Below are 20,068 nucleotides of genomic sequence, written 5' to 3'. Positions count from 1 at the left end.
GAGCCGTCTCTGCTGGGAGTTTCTGCTCTGCACCACAGTCTCAGAGAGGCCGTCCGGTGGTGCAGTAAAACATTGAAGATATTAATCCTGAAAATGTTCTCGGTGGAACTTTATTGCAAATTTTCTATGCACTGTGAGGAACTGATTAAATGAGAAGATGGCATGCTACAGGAGAAGTTAGCATAAGTCAGGAAGAGGACAGATGAAACAAGGAGATTTTTTAAAAGAAAGGTTTTTTTTCTTTCTCTTGTGATAGCAAGAGTGGGACTAAAATAGTAGCTGTTCAGCCAGGGTTCCTCCCAGTGAAATGTTGCCCAATCAGCTGACAGGAACATTTATTTCAGCTGTAGATGATTTTCAAGTAAAATGGATCATATGCTGTTTCTCTTTGTATTGTGTGCAGGCAATTCATCAGATAAATACATAAAAGTGAGTATACACATAAGTGCACGAACATGCTGATTTTAAAGTACTTTTAAACGTAACAAAACCATCCAAAGACTCAGAACATGGTTTCCCTACACACAGTAAATTTAATTTTCGTATGCAAGAATATTATCAAGGTAATGAAATTCTTAACAATGTCCTTGTCTTTTAACATAAAGAAAAAATGAAAAATGTATATGAAAATTTGTGTCAATTATTGTGTAGCAATGCTATTTAAGTACAAGTGATGGACAGAAAGTGGAGCCGAATGCAACGCAGTGACCAAGGGAATGGTTAAATAGTTTTATTGAAAAAACTTCTCAGAAATGTGGGAGCCAACAGCTGAGGAGCTGAATGAATCTTGGACTAATTGTGAAGAACGTTTCAATGTCCTCACTGCGCTCCATCTCCTCTCTCCTAACACATTCATTTGCTCTCGGGACATCTAAAAAAGCACAAAAGACAGCATTAAAAACAGAATTTCAAGATGAATAGCTTAATGTTGTGCTGATGCTGGAATGCTATGGAATTATTAACTGATGACTTTGTGGCATTTGAATGACAAATTATTATCTTAGCCAGTTGGCAACAGGGTTAGAGTGTCATATGGTGAATTCTGGTGATTTGCAATCAGTTTGGCTGGTCTAGGAAAGTAGCTTCAGTGCTCTGCCTTCAATGTGGAGAGTTTTTTTTTTTTTTTAAAGCCTTCCCAGTATAAGCGACACCTTCCCAACATAATGGTTGATTCTTTTCTTTGCTGGGGTCAGATTACAGTTTCACAAGATATAAGACACCAGGACATTCTCTGAACTCTCCATGCACTCTTGGTATAATAGTTTGAAGATTCTCTGTATATGACAAACTACGGAAACATTTACATATGGTTACCGTCCACCACAGTCCTGTTGCTACAAGGTCTTCTTAGAATTATTCTGTTTGTGTTTGAGGCGGGTTTTCAGGGCTAGAAGATCAATGTAGAGGATCTGATTGAGGACAGCAGAGGCACAGAGTAGTCCGCCATGCAGAGCCCCAGCCATGCCGTTGCAGAATACGTCCTGACCTGCACAAACAAAAATATTCAAGTTAGCCAAAAGGCAGTCAGAGGAAAACAACACTTGTTTAACTTGAGTGGCTTACATTTGTTTTTCTTTCTAGTGGACAATCTACAAATCTCATGTAAATGAAAAACCAATTTACTAAAAATTGAGGCAGGTGATTAGGAAAAACCTAAATTTAGAGGGTAGATTTCTTACACTGGTGTATAGAAATCTAATCAAGTTTTGCCTGTTTTTCCTAAGGTTACTTAGGAGCAGTTAGGGTGTCTGTCTTAAAGATAAAATGTTAAAATTATTGTGAAAATGGATGTATATTGAAAAACAGAGTGATAAATCATCAAACAATTTAAACAGTTTAAAGCTAATTTAATGAAAACAGCTGTGATTTAATGAACACAGAGGTATGTTTGGATATTTGGAGTTGAGTTCAACATTCCCAAAACAAAATTGCATTTGAGGAAAGTGGCCTCAAGAATGGAAGAGGTGCAAAAAATGACTTAGTAGATTAAAGTAAAGTAAATACTTAGACAGTAATTATACAAGGGATGACCTTGGAAGGAGCAGTTCTCATTTCTAGAAATATGGCAAGATTGATTATTCATTCCAAACCATGACAATCTAGGATTGAGAGGAGGACGCAGAGTTGCAGTCTTAAAAGCTTGTCTGCATTTTACCACCTGGTGCCAACCTCCCAAAACACCATGACTCTGCATGCTCCCTGACTGTCCAAATGTAATCAACAAATAAACACATGAGGAGGAAATAACCAATACAACAAAAATTAAGACAAAAAATGGTATTAAACAAAAAAAATAAAACCATAAAGTGTGGTTTGATGAGTATTCGATTTCTCCTTTCCAAGTCTCGGTCAGTAAATGACATGATTGATGATCATCATATTGATTTATTTTGCATTACAGAGACCTGGCAACAGCAGGACGATTATGTTAGTGTTAATGAATCAACTCCCTCTGACTATTCAGGTTTACACATTCCTCGAACCACATTCCAAGTAGGAATAGCAGCTATTTTCAAATCAGGTTAACTAATCAGACTCAGATTACATTAGTTTTAGCTCTTTTAACTGTCCGACTATCAGTTTTTTTCACCCAAAGGGGAAATTATAAAAAACACTTCTGTTTGTTGTTGTGTATCATCCACCATTATTGTCAGCACTGTGGCCAAGCTGACTAAGAATCAAAGTTCTGTTTAGCCATTCCTTTAACTCTCATGAGCTTCTTCAATTAAAAAAAAAAAGTTTCTAAATGAGAACGATCAGCGGAATCCTTCCCACTATTGTCATCAATGTATCATCAAGTACAGCAGCTTTAGAAGCATCTGTAGAACCTGATTTGTGTTTATATTGTTTCTGTTCAACTCACTGAGCTAACAACAATCGCTTCGTCTAAATCAACAGAGTGTGTAAGACTGTTTTCAGGTTTTTCCATTAGTTAACAAACACTTTATATAGGCTTTGATCAGTCTAGAATTTTAAAGTTACTGTAATTAAACCTTTAAATAAAAACCTACTCTTGATCCAAGACTGTAAGCTAATATTATACCTACATCTGATCTCTATTCTTGTGGAACCAGTTCCCAATGTGGGTTCAGGAAGCAAACACATTCTCTAGTTTAAGATTAGACTGAAAACTTTGCTGTTTGATAAGGGACCCTGAACCATCCCTTAGTTATGCTGCTACAGGCCTTGACTGCTTGGAGTCCTCCCATGATGCACTGTGCACCTGTCCTCATTCTGCTCTCTTTATTGTCCATGTACATATTACCTTATTTTTGTATTTGACTCCTGTTTCTCTTTCTCAACAAATATCATTAGCTCTGTCTCATGCTACTTGTTGACTTCTTGTCCTCTCAACCCACAACCAGCCAAGGCAGATGGCCGCCCCTCCCGAGTCTGATTCTGCTGGAGGTTTCTTCTTCTTTAAACGTTTTTTTTCTCCTTCCTCTGTCATGCTCAGGACAAGAAACTAACTAAACAGAAAGAAAGTTTATATTTGATGTGTTGGTTTCCTTAACGTGGCAACTTTATTTTTCTTTTCTTAATTTGCATCATATGAAATTGACTAGTTTGGGTTTTTATTAATATGATTTAATTTGATTAACCCTAACCCTTTATTGGATAATAATTAATTGAATAATGTTGTCTTGAAATGGACTGTATCTTTAAAGTCTATGAGATATATATATATATTTTTGTGATTTGGCTCTATACAAATAAAACTGAATTATTTTGAATTGAAATTTAGAACCTCCCAGTTCAAATGGAATGCACCAATAGTCACCATCACAGGAAAAAAAAGATTGCCTCTAGGATACCCCGTTTAACAAGCTACCTAACTTTAACAAACTTCAATTTTAACGCCAATGTGACCATGAACTCCAGTATAAAATATCTTTACTCCTGGCAGTCTCTTATTTCAAAGTCTGTAGCAATGTTTGTTATGTCACCTGTTAAATAGAGCCCGTTGATAGGTGTCTGAGGTCGCGTCTTAGCAACTGTTTCAGGGTTGAAACGCGCCAAGTTATGTTCAGCGCCGTACATTTCACCTCTTGGAGCACCCAAATAATGGACGTTAGTCAGAGGGGTTGCAGCATCCACCATTACTACCTGAACGAACAAATACACAAAATATATTTCTAGACAAGATGATATCAACAGTTGATACAGATAATTAATTAAATTAAAATAAAAAATATTTGCAGAAGATGGTCATAAAAAAGTGCCAAGAACAAGATAAGTCAAGGTGATCATTTTAATAATATTAGCAATTAAAGGTGCATTTGATTACGTTTTCAAGCTAATGTGGGCAGCAGTACAAACTTAAACACCACACAAACATACAATCAGCATGTTCAGATTAACAAAATTGACAGATACAGAGCAACCATATCTACCATAGCTGGTAGAGTTGTGGACATTACCACCATGCAAACAATATTTTTTACACTGTTGAACTCTGGACAGGACAAATGCATGACACAAGGATGCCAATCTAAACGCACACCTTGTCCCGCAGTAGAGGGAAAACAGTTAACGCCCAGTCCAGAAGTTCTTGGGCCATGCTGTTTTTCAGATCCAGGTAGTCCTGGCCCCTCTTGCCAAGTTTTTTGCCCTCCCATTCCTCAAACCACTCATAGCGAGCCATGGTTAGCAATGTCATACAAGACTTCCCTACAGAGAGATAATAAGTAAAACAAAGAAGGAGTGACAGGAATGTGGGAAATGATTTTGAATAAATGTGGAACATGTTGGCTTAGGGAGGCAAAGTCAGTGATCAAGTATGGAAAAAACACACACAAAGACATCAGACTTGAGAGTCAAGCGCCCAACAAGTAAAATTCTGCACCCAGATTAAAGTATTACCTGGATGTCTGATGCTGGCTGTGGGGTCTTTAGCAGAGGGAAAGGTGATGAACATCATGGGAATATTTCCCAATACCTGCTCTCTGCTCAGAGAAGAGTATCGCTCCATACTTTCACACACAGCAATGTGTACACAAACATAGACACAATACATTAGTTAAATGGAGGTGGGTTGCATTGAGTAAACATGTATTGTGTTTTAAACCGTAGAACATTTTTGTAACACCATCACCGATGTTGGGCATATGTGACCTGATATAATATACCCCCCAAAAATATTTCTCATCAAAATATATCAAAACACAACAATACATGGCAAATGAAATTAGAGAGCAATAGAGAAAGAACTTAATAAGGAAGACGAAGAAAACTTACAGAGAATCCAAGTCATTGTCTTTATACATCCAAAAGTTGGTGGAAACAATGTCCAGCTCCTCTTTGGTTCCATCGAGGCCAACAAATACCAGAAAGGAACCCATACCGTGACGGACCATTCCCAAAAGTGACTGGATCTCTACATACACACACATAAATGGCACATAGACACTGCAGGATATACAGTATATAATGATGGAAAATCTGAAATGTGTAGTCAATTGAGTCAATGTTACCTGGTTTGTCCTGTATGTGCTGAGGTAGAAATTTCTGGAAGGTGTTGAAGATACCAGCATTGGAAATGACAACAGGCGCATGGATCTCAATCTCGTTTTGTCCTTTAAGAACTGTCACACCTAAATACATGTATAATACATACGGTGTTATTTTAAAGGAAATATTTACCATTACTTTGTATGAACCAGCAGTTGAACATTTGAAAGAGTAAGTACACCCTCTTTCAATTCTAATAGAAATTGATAACAGTAGTTATAAGATAAAAAAAACAGTGTATATTAGGTATATTACACAATGCAATTATCTATTTCACAAATATTAAGCCAAAGTACAAAAAATTTGAAAAACTAAGTAGGTCTAAGCCTATCCCAGCTGCCATTGGGTGAAGAGCTACATCTCAGACTCCACAGGTGTCAGTTAGTATGTTAGGTGTTAAAGCTCATGACAGCTCAGTTGGAACAGCTAACTGAGCTTTCCAAAGTCCAAGTTATGCATAGAATGAGACCTAAAATCATGATGAATTAAAGAGGAGATGTCTATGATCGGAGCAGGAACAAAATGGAGAAAAACCTGGACAAAGGTTATACCATTACTTCGCTTGATCACAGTGTGAAATCACTGGCAGATAAAATGGACAAGCTTGGACCCCTTATGAGGTCATGACAGGAAAATCAGGGAGGCAATTTACTTTTTGAATTGACGTGGCTGCAGGAAGAACTCCTTACCTACTCAGCTCTAAGACTATATGGGCAGAGACTGCAGACAGTGAGGTAACAGTGAAGGAGGATTGTAAGGAGGATTACAGAGTTCGTTCACAACAAATGGAGTAATCTTGGACATGTCACTGAGAAGGAGCATCTCTGCAACCTAGATGTTGAACTGTTGGCTTTGAGTTCCTGTCCATGATGTCTATTGAGAGAATCCATCTGTGTTACCTGCTGATGCTGCATATGCACTGATCAGCTAAATTGTTGCCAAGCTACAAAAACAACACTCCAACCCACTGGGGCCATATCTTTAATGATAACCAATACTGCAGCAATACAATTTCCCTTCAGGAATTATAAAGTTAATGAATAATAATAAAGTATTATTGAATTTGAATTTAATGATATGGTGTAATTTGTTCTATATAAGAATAATGGAAACCTTTCTGACTTTTCTTAATGCTGAAAGAAAGTGTTTCACTAAAGGAAATAAATCCATCCATCATCCATCCATCCATCCATCATCTTCCGCTGGTCCGGGGATCGGGTCGCGGGGGCAGCAGCTTGAGCAAAGAGACCCAGACGTCCCTGTCCCCGGCCACTTCCTCCAGCTCTTCTGGGGGGACCCCGAGGCGTTCCCAGGCCAGCCGAGAGACATAGTCTCTCCAACGTGTCCTGGGTCTTCCCCGGGGCCTCCTCCCAGTGGGACGGGCCCGGAACACCTCACCGGGGAGGCGTCCAGGAGGCATTCTCACTAGATGCCCGAGCCACCTCATCTGACTCCTCTCGATGCGGAGGAGCAGCGGTTCTACTCCGAGCCCCTCCCGGATGACCGAGCTTCTCACCCTATCTCTAAGGGAGAGCCCAGACACCCTGTGGAGGAAACTCATTTCGGCCGCTTGTATTCGCGATCTCGTTCTTTCGGTCACTACCCACAGCTCGTGACCATAGATGAGGATAGGAACATAGATTGACCGGTAAATCGAGAGCTTCGCCTTCTGGCTCAGCTCCTTCTTCACCACGACGGGCCGGTGCAGAGCCCGCATCACTGCAGACGCCGCACCGATCCGTCTGTCAATCTCCTGCTCCATTCGTCCCTCACTCGTGAACAAGACCCCGAGATACTTGAACTCCTCCACTTGGGGAAGGATCTCATTCCCGACCCGGAGAGGGCATTCCACCCTTTTCCGGCCGAGGACCATGGTCTCGGATTTGGAGGTGCTGATTCTCATCCCAGCCGCTTCACACTCGGCTGCGAACCGCTCCAGTGAGAGCTGAAGGTCACGGCCTGACGACGCCAACAGAACCAAAAAGCAGAGACCCGATTCTGAGGTCGCCAAACCGGACCCCCTCAACGCCCTGGCTGCGCCTAGAAATTCTGTCTATTGCGGCGTATAAACTTAAAAACCAATACAAACGCCGCCCTAAGACATGGGGTTTTACTACTGAAGACGCGTCACGCAGAACTATTGCACACGATGGTGTTATTTATTGCTCCATCTCACGAGCTTGTACATAAAAGACAGACACTTACTTCCTTTTGATGCATTTCACGAGCTGTGCAAGGATGCCTCTGACAGTGCAGTTAATATTATGCTTACGTTTACGGTTACGGTTACGTTCAACAAAAAGTTTTTCCCCAAGCTCACCCAGCCGCCATGATCCAAGCTCATTTAAAGGAAAAACACACCCAAAGTGCCACCCACAGACACCGGCGACAGCCTCCTGCTGACGTCATGCATGTGCAAACAAAAAATAGAATAATACAAAATAAAACAACTCAAAATCAATGTATGGCTCCTACACTGTCCATAAAAATTATGAACAGAATCGGTGACAAAGGGCAGCCCTGACGGAGTCCAACCCTCACAGGAAACATGTCCGACTTACTGCCGGCAATGCGGACCAAACTCTGACACCGGTCATACAGGGACCGAACAGCCTGTATCAAGGAGTCCGGCACTCCATGCTCCCGGAGCACCCCCCACAAGAGTCCCCGAGGGACACGGTCGAACGCCTTCTCCAAGTCCACAAAACACATGTAGACCGGTTGGGCGAACTCCCATGCACCCTCCAGGATCCTGCGGAGGGTATAGAGCTGGTCCACTGTTCCACGGCCAGGACGAAAACCACACTGCACCTCCTGAATCCGAGATTCGACTATCCGTCGGATCCTCCTCTCCAGTACCCCCGAATAGACCTTACCAGGGAGGCTGAGGAGTGTGATCCCCCTATAGTTGGAACACACCCTCTGGTCCCCCTTTTTAAAGAGGGGGACCACCACCCCAATCTGCCAGTCCAGAGGCACTGCCCCCGATGTCCACGCGATGCTGCAGAGGCGTGTCAACCAAGACAGCCCCACAACATCCAGAGCCTTGAGGAACTCAGGACGGACCTCATCCACCCCCGGGGCCTTGCCACCGAGGAGTTTTTTGACCACCTCGGCGACCTCAGCCCCAGAGATGGGAGGTCCCACGTCCGAGCTCCTCAACTCTGCTTCCTCATCGGAAGGCGTGTCGGTAGGATTGAGGAGGCCCTCGAAGTATTCCCCCCACCGACTCACGACGTCCCTAGTAGAAGTCAGCAGAGCCCCGCCCTCACCATACACGGTGTTGACGGTGCACCGCTTCCCCCCCCTGAGCCGCCGGATGGCGGACCAGAATCTCCTCGAGGCCGTCCGGAAGTCGTTCTCCATGGCCTCCCCGAACTCCTCCCAAGCCCGAGTTTTTGCCTCAGCAACCGCCGAGGCTGCGTTCCGCTTGGCCTGTCGGTACCCATCAGCTGCTTCCAGAGTCCCACTAGCCAAAAAGGCCCGATAGGACTCCTTCTTCAGCTTGACGGCTTCCCTCACCACTGGTGTCCACCAGCGGGTTCGGGGATTGCCGCCACGACAGGCACCGACCACCTTACGGCCACAGCTCCGGTCGGCCGCCTCAACAATGGAGGCACGGAACATGGCCCATTCGGGCTCAATGTCCCCCACCTCCCTCGGGACATGGTTGAAGCTCTGCCGGAGGTGGGAGTTGAAACTTCTCCTTACAGGGGATTCCGCCAGCCGTTCCCAACAGACCCTCACAATACATTTGGGCCTGCCAGGTCTGACCGGCTTCCTCCCCCACCAGCGGAGCCAACTCACCACCAGGTGGTGATCAGTTGACAGCTCCGCCCCTCTCTTCACCCGAGTGTCCAGGACATACGGCCGCAAGTCCGACGATACAACCACAAAGTCGATCATCGAGCTGCGGCCTAGGGTGTCCTGGTGCCAAGTGCACATATGGACACCCTTATGCCTGAACATGGTGTTCGTTATGGACAGTCCGTGACGAGCACAGAAGTCCAACAACAAAACACCACTCTGATTCAGATCGGGGGGGCCGTTCCTCCCAATCACGCCCCTCCAGGTCTCACTGTCATTGCCCACGTGAGCATTGAAGTCTCCCAGCAGGACGAGGGAGTCTCCCGGAGGAGCACTCTCCAGTGCCTCCTCCAGGGACTCCAAAAAGGGTGGGTACTCTGAACTGCCGTTCGGTGCATAAGCACAAACAACAGTCAGGACCCGTCCCCCCACCCTAAGGCGGAGGGAGGCTACCCTCTCGTCTACCGGGGTGAACCCCAATGTACAGGCGCACAGCCGGGGGGCAATAAGTATGCCCACACCTTCTCTACGCCTCTCACCGCGGGCAACTCCAGAGTGGAAGAGAGTCCACCCCCTCTCGAGGAGGCTGGTTCCGGAGCCCAAGCCATGTGTCGAGGTGAGTCCGACTATATCTAGCTCAGCCTCGCGCACCAGCTCAGGCTCCTTCCCCAGCAGAGAGGTGATGTTCCACGTCCCAAGAGCCAACTTCAGTAGCCGAGGATCAGACCGCCAAGGTCCCCGCCTTCGGCTGCCGCCCAGCTCACACTGCACCCGACCCCCATGGCCCCTCCCACGGGTGGTGAGCCCGTAGGAAGGGGGACCCGTGCCGTTTCTTCGGGCTGTGCCCGACCGAGCCCCACGGGCACAGACCCGGCCACCAGGCGCTCGCCGGCGGGCCCCACCCCTGGGCCTGGCTCCAGGGGGGGGCCCCGGTGACCCGCGTCCGGGCAAGGGAACACGGTATCCAAAAATATTACTCATCATAGGGGTTTTGTGAGCTGTTCTTTGTCTGGTCCCTCATCTAGGATCTGTTTGCCATGGGTGACCCTACCAGGGGCTTAAATCCCCAGACAACATAGCTCCCAGACTCATTGGGGCACGCAAAAGGAAATAAAACAAGACAAAATCAGATAATGAGAATGAAAGTCACACAAATGTTTCAAAAGTTCTGGCAGCCCTTTATTATCTGTTCTCCACTTTTACCTAATTGATGTGGCTTCTGTAGCTCGGATTTCACTCTTCAGATATTAAACTGCCTTGTCTTTTTCCTTCTGTGTCTGTTAGCTATTTTATTTTGGTAAAACCTTTGTTTTCTATTGTACTTTTACTTCCCCTCTTTAAATTGCGTGATTTGCTTCATCATTTTTCACCTGTATTTTGTTCTCTTATTAATCGTCTCTGTGTTTGTAATCTTGTCTCTCCTTTTGTTCCTGGTCAGTCTGTCTACTCTCCATGCCTGTGTTCCAGTAGTCTTTCTCCTATTGTACTTAAATTTAGTAAACTTTATTTTTGTCAAAACTGAGATAATTTTAAGATACTTTACAAGGAAAGTAAAAAGTTCAGTTGTAAAATAGATACATTGCATTTCAATTGTGCACATTATAATTCAGTTAAATCAATCTCTATGTTCCCTGGATTATTTATGACCTTTATTTTCAAAGTTTGCCTGGGCAGCCATCTTTGGTGACTTTCCAACAGTCACCAAAGAGTAGGCCATAAAGAGTTTAATTTCATCTCCTCACGTTCTTTCCTCTCATGTGTTTGCATTTGGTTCCTAATTTTGGACTTCTTGGGGGACTCCTGGAGATGGCGTATGTCTATGAAGAGATAGCTGACTATTACTTAAGTTCTACATGTTTTCCATATTCTTATTTTTACACCACATTAGTCTCTTAAGACTTAATAATAAGCTAATTATTTGAATGTCATTGGGCTGTAGATTGAAGTTTTACAATACAAATGTAAAAACAGAAGCCCAAAATACTAATCAGGTACACTGTCATGCTTATTATGTCTATATGGTTGTACAAGAGACCAACTTATTTGCTCCTGATTATCAACAGATCTTGGTACAATGAATTACTGAAATGAGCTTGCTGCATCTGTGTTTATAGTTCAGCAGAACTGGCAACTCGTTTGTGCATTTCTTTCTGGATTGCTGCCTACACTGTTTTGCTGGGATTAGTCAATCTGGCTCTTTGTCTCCCCCTCCCTTACTCACCACAAGCCCTCCCCTGGTTGTTGACCAGGACGCTCTTCACAGGTGCCCTAACCAACACTTCACCACCTGCCTGCTGAATGACTGGGATGATGTGAAAGGCAAATTCACTGGCGCCCCCTACAGGGTAGTATGCACCACGTTTGTAGTGGTGAAGAAGAAGCGCGTTGATGAGAAAGCTGGAATCTTTAGGAGGTGCACCTACAAAAAAAAGATGACAGATAATAGTGAGGGCTGTGTGCAGTACACATGTGATATGTACGACATATGCAATTGTGAGTGACCAATACCGTAGAACAGGTAGGCAGTCAGTGCCTGCAAATCTTTGTTCTTTGTGAGGCGGGAGATCATTTCTGAATGGTTGGTTCTTGCTAGACGAAACACACAAGATATGCGATCTAATAGGCCAGTTCGAATTAGGAAGTTTACCAGCCAGTATGGTATAATCTTCAAAACAGCGATAAGCGGGGTCCTCCGAGAGGAGAGCTGCAAGAGGACACAATCAGATTTATTTATCCAAATCATCTTAAACTAACTATGACCACCACCTCCATTGTTTTCAGTGTAAACAAAGTGTCAATTCTGCTCTCCCTTTTATGCTTCACTATCAATGATAAAAACGAACAAAAAAAATATACTATTACATGTACTACTGTTAAGCTGCTTGTTTCAAGTGTGTTGCTGTAGCAACTATGGCGCTGAAATTGGTAGGATGGGAGGTAGTTAACAACTGCCCTGCTGTAAGCTATTCAAAATGGATGCAAATTGATCTAAAAGCACAGAAAATATGAAATTTTACTGTGAAATAAGTCAGGAAAAGGGGCTAGGACAATCAGAAACAAGTTATGTAAAGTTTAATGTCATCAGCATAACAATGAAAACCAACACTGAATTTCCAAACGCTGATCACTAATGACAGGAAACAATCAAGTGAGTTTTGGATTTTGTGGCACTCTATGTGTTCATTAAGCTGTTGTTCTTACGTTTTAGTTTACTTTTGAACAATAGCCACTTTGTTAATTCATTATATTCTTCCAGACCTCTAATATCTGTTCATCCCATAATTGTCATTTACACTGTCATGTTTATCACCTCACTCCTTCCCTACCTTCATCAATCTCATGAATTCATCAATGGCCTCCTCCTCCTCTGGGAACTGCTTCTTCAGACAAGCTGCCATCTCAGTCTTTCCTGCATGGATATGGTATTCTCTGAGAATGAGAGAAGTAAGAGAGATAAGATGAGGTGGTTTTGGTGGAAAATATTTTTACACTTGTTACCCTTGCAGATACCCACAAATGTGATTGAGCAATATCTGAAAAAGTAAGGACCTTTGAGAGCATGAGTGACACACTAATGAGGTTACAAGGCTTTAGTCATTTAAAAAAAAAACCTTGCTCTTTAAGGGGAAATTTGCCTAGAAAAACAAGATAGAAAAAAAATCTAACATAGCAATCCAAGTAATGAGGCCTACCTGCGTTGGTCGGGCTGACCCAGTAACACTGTATCATAGTGCTGTTCTAGCTTTGTGAACTGCAGCTGTCCCTCTGTGATCTGATCCAGAGCAACTTTTAACATGCTGTTCTCATGAAGCTGGCCCAGGTAATGGATACCTGATAGTGGTAGAAGGAGATATGATTCTATTTATTTTCTCTTCTTCCAAGCTGATTAAAAATCATTGTACTTTACCATCAACCAACTTAATGCTATGCAGTTGAGAAAACTTCAAATGATGTCAATTATGTAACTTGTGTTATGTTATCGAGCCAAGTCTTCTCTTTTTTGTGTGAGGACTGGGGTGAAATAGTGAAGGCAAATTGAATAGAATAACTGCATTGTCAGTTATACCAATCAGTAAACTGTATTTGGATGCACTGATCTTCTTTTTAACTCAAAGCCAGTGGATGTTTGATTAATATGAAGAATAAAATAGCTGATAGTTTAGCCTTAATATTTTTCTACAGTTTATATCAAAGGTAAACTACATTCAAGCTGCAGGGAACTACTACATTTTTTAATGTTTATATGGTGGTGTGTGTTTACTGCAGCAACTTACCCACATCAAACTCAAATCCCTTATTCTGGAAGGTGTGTGTACAGCCCCCAGCCTGATCATGTTGTTCCAGGACTAAAACCCTCTTGCCCGCTTTGGACAAAAGTGCTGCTGCTGCCAAACCTCCAATGCCGCTGCCAATCACCACCGCATCCAGAGCAGGGGGAACTTGGTCCTCACGAAACCCTGCAAGGAAATGTCTTTTCAAATTAGAATCTTGAACAAAGACATGCAGATTTTTAATGACAGCTGTGAAAGACCAGAGGTCCATTTCACAAAGCAGGTTTAGTGAAAACTCTGAAATGAGGGAAACTCTGAGTTTTCCGTTTCACAAAGCGAGGTAACTCAAACCAGAAAAAGAGGGTCAAGTCCAGCCTGTTTCAGAAAGAGAGGTAACTTAAGCTCTCGGTCAGTTACCGTAGTAACAGACTCTATGAACCTAACCTGGTTGGGACCAGGTTTTACTCATTGAACCTCGATTTTCTCTCGGTCTCTCATTCATTCAGTCAGCAGGGCGAGTTTTGGCGTAGCCTAGTTCTTGTACTTCTAGAAGTCCATTAGGCACAGTAGGAGGCGACTTTTTTCACGAACATGGCATGTCCTTTTGACAACGATCCCGTGGATGGAGGTGCAGCATTATTCCGCAGAGAATTAAATATTCACCAGGAGATGGTTATCAGACCATAGATGTTTTAGCATTTCCTGTCAATTATTTTTTTGATAATAACCATCAGAATTTTTTTGGGACAAAAAAAAAAAAAAAGACATTAAAGACAAATATATATTTGTATGAATAGGCTTAAAAAAAATATATAGGCCTATTATCTTTTATAAAGGCACTTGTGTCTTGGGGGTGGACTCCCTCCAGGGATTCCCTCAGCCACTAGCCTTCCAATATTCTGGTTTAGGGCCAGCTCCTCTGCCTCCATTAGAGGTGGCGGTGCTGGACCACCACCGTTTTACGGGCATCTGCCTTCTTTCTCTTGGTTGAGTAGAAGTCTGTGTTAGTTTAAATAGGCTTAATTATTTAACAGAACATGATATCGATGAGAAGACATTTATGTGTGCGAAAACAGCATTATGTTGGGGATAAAACAACTGCACAGTGAAATAGCCACTTAATATTTACTTTACAGTGTAAAACATGATCAAAATGAAGTACCTCCATGCCGAGGTCTCACCTGTTTGAAAACTGCTGCCAAGTGCGCTCCTCCCCCTGCGGGATTGCACCTAAATTAAATAAATGAATGGGCCACCATTCAAGCAGTTTTCCCCTGTAACATTATTGTGATTGCAAAGGACTACCCCTTCCCCGTCAGGGCTCCATTGATGCTGGCTTTTTAAAGTTGTGGTGCACATGCTAAACTCAAGGTGAAACTACTCAGAGTTGACTAAACTCACTCAAATCAACGTTTCTGGAACCGAAAACTCAGAGTTTTCTATCTCAGAGTAGATCAACTCAGAGTTCAGGAATAGACTCAGAGTTTGTTGAACCTGCTTTTTGAAACGGACCCCAGATCCACTGTCATCAGGTTCAGTTGGTTGTGTGCATACTGGTATTATAACTAAACATAACTTGCCTGCAGACAAACAAATTGTAAAATATCTCTAGTTGAACTTTAATTTCTTTCTTAAATATATATATATATATATATATATATATATATATATATATATATATATATATATATATGTATATTTATATACTGTATATTATTAGTGTCATGTGGCATTAACAAGGACTTCAGTTAACAAAAGCCTGTTTATCTGTTACCATGTCTGAAATGTCTGAAAAGAAAACACTCAACAGACAGATTTTGGATAAATGCACATTCATTTACTAACCACTCAAGACAAATGCAACATCATCAGAAAAGCAAAAAATATAAATCAATGGAATGGAATTTGACTGTGTGTTAAAGTCAAAAGTCAAAGTCAAGTTTATTTGTATAGCACATTTCATGTACAAAACAATTCAAAGTGCTTTACATAAAATAAAAGCATTGCAGCAGGGAGTGGAAGAAGCATTAAAAATACATAAAAGAATATAAAGAGAAACAAATAAAATAATTAAAATGAATTTAAAAACAAGCAACAGTCCAGATACATAGACACATGAGAAAAGAAATGCTTTTAACCTGGATTTAAAAATGTCTACATTTGGTGAAAGTTTAATCTCCACTGGCAGTTTGTTCCACTTGTTTGCAGCATAACAGCTAAATGCTGCTTCTCCATGTTTAGTCTGGACTCTGGACTGGACCAGCTGACCTGAGTCCTTGGATCTAAGAGCTCTGCTGGGTTTATATTCTCTGAGCATATCACAGATGTATTTTGGGCCTAAACCGTTCTGGGATTTGTAAACCATCAGCAGGCTTTTAAAATCTATTCTGTGACTGACTGGAAGCCAGTGTAAAGATTTTAAATCTGCTGTGATGTGTTCAGATCTCTTAGTCCGGGTTAAAACTCTAGCAGCAGCGTTCTGGATAAGCTGCAGATGTTTAATGCTCTTTTTGGGAAGTCCAGTTAAAAGACCATTACAGAAATCGAGTCTACTGTAAATGAATGCATGGATGAGTTTCTCCTGGTTCTTTTGGGAGAGGAAACCTTTAATTCTGTTGATGTTTCTGAGATGGTAAAAAGCTGCCTTGGTGACAGCTTTGATGTGGCTGCTGAAAGTCAGATCTGAGTCTATCAACACTCCGAGGTTACCAACTTGGTCAGTGATTGTAAGGTCCCGAGTCTCAAGATATTTACCAACGCTGACCCTCTTCTCTTTGCTCCCAAACAGAATAATCTTAGTTTTGTCTTCATTTAACTGTAGAAAATTCTCTCTCATCCAGGTGTTTACTTCCTCCAGACACTGACACAGTACGTCTGCTGGGCTGCAGTCGTCCGGTGACAGAGACATAGAACGTCCAACCCAGTTTTCCAGCCTGTGCAACAGGATTCTGTGATCTACAGTATCAAACGCAGCGCTGAGGTCCAACAGAACCAGGACTGAAACATTACCAGAATCAGTATTCAACCTGATGTCGTTTAATACTTTGACCAGAGCTGTTTCAGTGCTGTGATGACGTCGGAAGCCTGATTGAAAGTTATCAAGACTTCCACTTTCACCCAGAAAGTCGTTGAGCTGGTTAAATACAACTTTCTCCATAATCTTGGATATAAAAGAGAGGTTAGACAGGTCTGTAGTTGTTCATCATAGAGGCGTCTAGAGTTCTCTTCTTTAGGAGTGGCTTAATGGCAGCTGTCTTTAGTGACTTGGGAAAAATGCCTGATGCCAGTGAGCTGTTAACTATTTGTAGTAGATCACTTTCTACTGAGGTAAAAACAGTTTTTAAAAAGTCGGATGGTATTATGTCCAGAGTGCAAGTTGTTAATTTCAGATGCCAAACTGTTTCCTCTAAGATTTTTAAATCAACAATATTAAATTATGACATAACGTCAGAGTTATTTCTAGGTTTTAGACACAGATTAGTTTTCTTGTTTGTCTGTTTTGCGTGAATGTTTTGTCTAATTGTTTTGATTTTTTCACTAAAAACAGAGTTCGAGAGTTGTTGACATTCCTAATAATCATTTCAGATAAATGCAGCCGTCTGGCCTTGGACAGCTCATTGTTATAACTATGCAGGCTTTGTTTGTACAGCTCATAGTGAATCTGAAGCTTTGTTTTCCTCCACTTACATTCAGCTTTCTCTTTCAGGTTTTTGACCGTAGCAGTGTTTCTCCATGGTGTTTTCTGTTTGCTCAAGGTGTTATGATGAGATGTTTCAGAGGTGTATTGTGTGATGATCATTAAGATATTTAAATGCATTAATGAACGTTCAGACAAAGAAGGATGGATGATGTGCAGTTACTTGGAGAGATTAACTTTTACAGAACTTCATTAAAAGAAAACAACTTGCAATGTCCGAAGTTCATGGGTGATAAAATTATTATCATTAGTTATAAAATTCTTGCATCAACAAATTCATGAGCTCTTTGGGAGGTGAGATTGCCTCAGGAGGGGACATTTCTCCTTCAGTGAATTTGCAATGGAAGCAAGTGAATCAATGTTTGCAGCTGACCTTTGCAGAATAAGTGGTATTCTCTGTGCTCTCTCTCAGCTAAAGGTCAGACAACCCTAAATGAATTAAACTGTGTTGTAAGGAAGTAGCCAGAAGTCAAATCCGGAAAACTGAATGAGGCTGTACTGAAAAGACCAGTTACTTGGGAAAATAAGCATGTGACTGCTAAGGTTGGGAAACATCGCAAGTTCTGACAAGAACGGAAACAAAATCATAATGAGATAAATACTTTTGAAAAGGAAGAACAAAACAGAATATTAAGACAAATGATTAGGCATATAATCCGCAGCAGTGAAGACGAAAGCTGATACAATTGTTAAAACAAAGAATTTCCACACAGTCAGAGGTTTTATCTGGCTGAACATTTAAATGCATCAGGTAGCCACACCATACAGACCATACAGACACCATACAAACTCTGACCCTTTGTGAGGAAAAATAAGGCAAGATTTGAAATAAAAGCCTTTTTCACACATAAACAGTGTTGATTTTTAGGGGAAAGACAGCACATAATACAGAAATTGCATTGAGGGAAATGCTATATTTTCTTTAAATCGAGAATAGCAGAAGAGGAACCCTATTGTGTTAATACTAGTACTGCATGTATTTGTGATGTATGTATGTGTGATCAGTGCAAAGCCTCTTCAGGAGAGATACAGGAGGGCCTTTCTGCCAGCCGTAATTACTCTTCATAATGAAAGCTTGTGATGTTAAGGGGGGGGGCAACTAATAAAACAAAAAAATCATAACTCATTGTACATTCCACATCCATACAGATGTACCTAAACTAAATCAAAATTAGTACATAACTAATTAAATCAAGTAATTTAAAGTAACATAAATACCTACCTTTCTAAGTAAAATTATCAGATGTTAGGCACTTACAAAAGCGTGTTTAAGAACAATTTTCACTGTGAAAAACAAACAGTTTGTGTATTGCTGGAGCAATGAGCACTAAGAAAGATCAAAATCTAGTCGATATTTTTGTCAAAGATGGATCTAGAGCAGTCATTTACAATCACAAGGCAGAGTTGTGCTGTTGTAACTGTGGGGGAAGGAAAGAAAGTAGCAGGGGAAATCTGAGATCCTCGTAGAACTTTTACAACATTCTCTTTATATAAATGGTGCTTCTTTCCGATTGATCCAGCAGATGCATAAGTGCAGTGAAAGCAGATACTGGAGCAGTCCATTTGCTCATGGTCTTTTATTGTTTATTCCCCTGTCTCTGTTTGTAAAATCCCAAGCAGTTATAATGCACAGTATATAAAGTTAGAATTCTCTAGTCTCTGCTTTTTTCTTGATTGTTGGCATTCCTGACCATATGAAGGGAAATTTCTCTTTGAATGTCTTTAAATGTCGTTTAAATGTTGTTTAAATGTCTTTAAATGTCGATAATGCTAAAATAATAGATACGAGTAGATAGATAGTAAAAATATGTTGATGTAGATTCTCAGTCATCTATCTGGCCTATTACTACAGTCATTATCAGTCATTATTTACCTGTTTTGAATGCTGACACAAACGTTTGTTCTATTTCCATGTGTTGAGGGTAAATAAAACAAAAACTTTACTGCTGCAATGAAGTGAGATCACAGAATTTACAGCTTGTTTTGAAGCCTTTTACCTAGTCATGCATTTGATACAACAACAATTTTTACTGTAATCTTCTGGTAATCATAAAGAAACAGGAGATTTAAGCCTCTGTATTTTGTGAGTTTCTGTAGATTTACAGTGAATTTACAACTGCATTTCGTGGTAATTGTAAAATATATTTAGTTTCAAATCTCTTACATGTAAATCAATCTTGCGTGTAACTCAACCCAGTCTCACTCACTGAAACCATAAGTACAGAGGCTTGCTTTATTGAGAGCAGTCGCTGTTGTCAAACAGACTAGAACATTTAACTTTGTGGCCTGTTCATAAGCACATTAAGGATTGAAAAGCAAAAAAAACTGCTACACAAACTTAATTCTTAGGGGGATCTTATCCACGATGACACTGACATCAAGCAATGAAGGATACCTATTAGCTACTATTATTAGAAAATAGATACGATGAGTTAAATTAGATCTGAGACACTTACGTTAGATTAGTCATAACTTCACTACATAGTGGTGTTATAGGGACCCATTACTCTTCAACTAGTTATTCCAAACAACAGTTTTTCTACATTTATTTCTTAAACTTGTTGGAATTTGAAAAAGAAAAAACATAACAGAAGACCCTTTGCTTTTTTTTTTTACCTTTCTTCAGCCTGGCATCCCTCTGTTTTTTGTCGGTGACCAGGGGTCCCGGTGGTCTCAGGCCCTTCTCACTGAACAACTTATAGCGTTTTCCGGTGGTTAGGAAAAAAGTAGAAAAGCATGCCACCAGCACACAGCCCAAAACAGCAAGCAGCCACCACCACAT

At 41.4% G+C, this 20,068-nt stretch overlaps 1 protein-coding gene across 1 annotated transcript; it reads right to left on the bottom strand.

The window, feature by feature from the left end:
- Nucleotides 1-751: 751 nt before the first annotated feature.
- On the bottom strand, nt 752-20,068 carry LOC142370717 (all-trans-retinol 13,14-reductase-like). The gene is made up of 13 exons (XM_075453144.1): nt 19,903-20,068; nt 13,593-13,775; nt 13,011-13,149; nt 12,645-12,747; nt 11,827-12,022; nt 11,540-11,737; nt 5,475-5,594; nt 5,239-5,377; nt 4,864-4,973; nt 4,505-4,671; nt 3,948-4,107; nt 1,315-1,486; nt 752-871 (listed from the first exon to the last, which is right to left on the bottom strand). The coding sequence occupies exons 1-12, from the start codon at nt 20,066-20,068 to the stop codon at nt 1,335-1,337; spliced, it is 1,833 nt and encodes a 610-aa protein (XP_075309259.1). The 3' UTR covers nt 752-871; nt 1,315-1,334.

The sequence above is a fragment of the Odontesthes bonariensis genome, chromosome 21 (genome assembly GCF_027942865.1).
Source record: "Odontesthes bonariensis isolate fOdoBon6 chromosome 21, fOdoBon6.hap1, whole genome shotgun sequence".
In the NCBI taxonomy this organism is placed as follows: domain Eukaryota; kingdom Metazoa; phylum Chordata; class Actinopteri; order Atheriniformes; family Atherinopsidae; genus Odontesthes; species Odontesthes bonariensis.
This window is presented reverse-complemented; position numbering and strand designations above follow the sequence as displayed.

Coding starts and splice junctions, on each gene's coding strand:
- LOC142370717 (XM_075453144.1), bottom strand. CDS start 20,068: ATGTGGTGGTGGCTGCTTGCTGTTTTGGGCTGTGTGCTGGTGGCATGC. Junction 11,738..11,826: donor GACTGCCTACCTGTTCTACG/GTATTGGTCACT, acceptor TTTTTTTTGTAG/GTGCACCTCCTAAAGATTCC. Junction 1,487..3,947: donor CAACGGGCTCTATTTAACAG/GTGACATAACAA, acceptor TTGTTTGTGCAG/GTCAGGACGTATTCTGCAAC.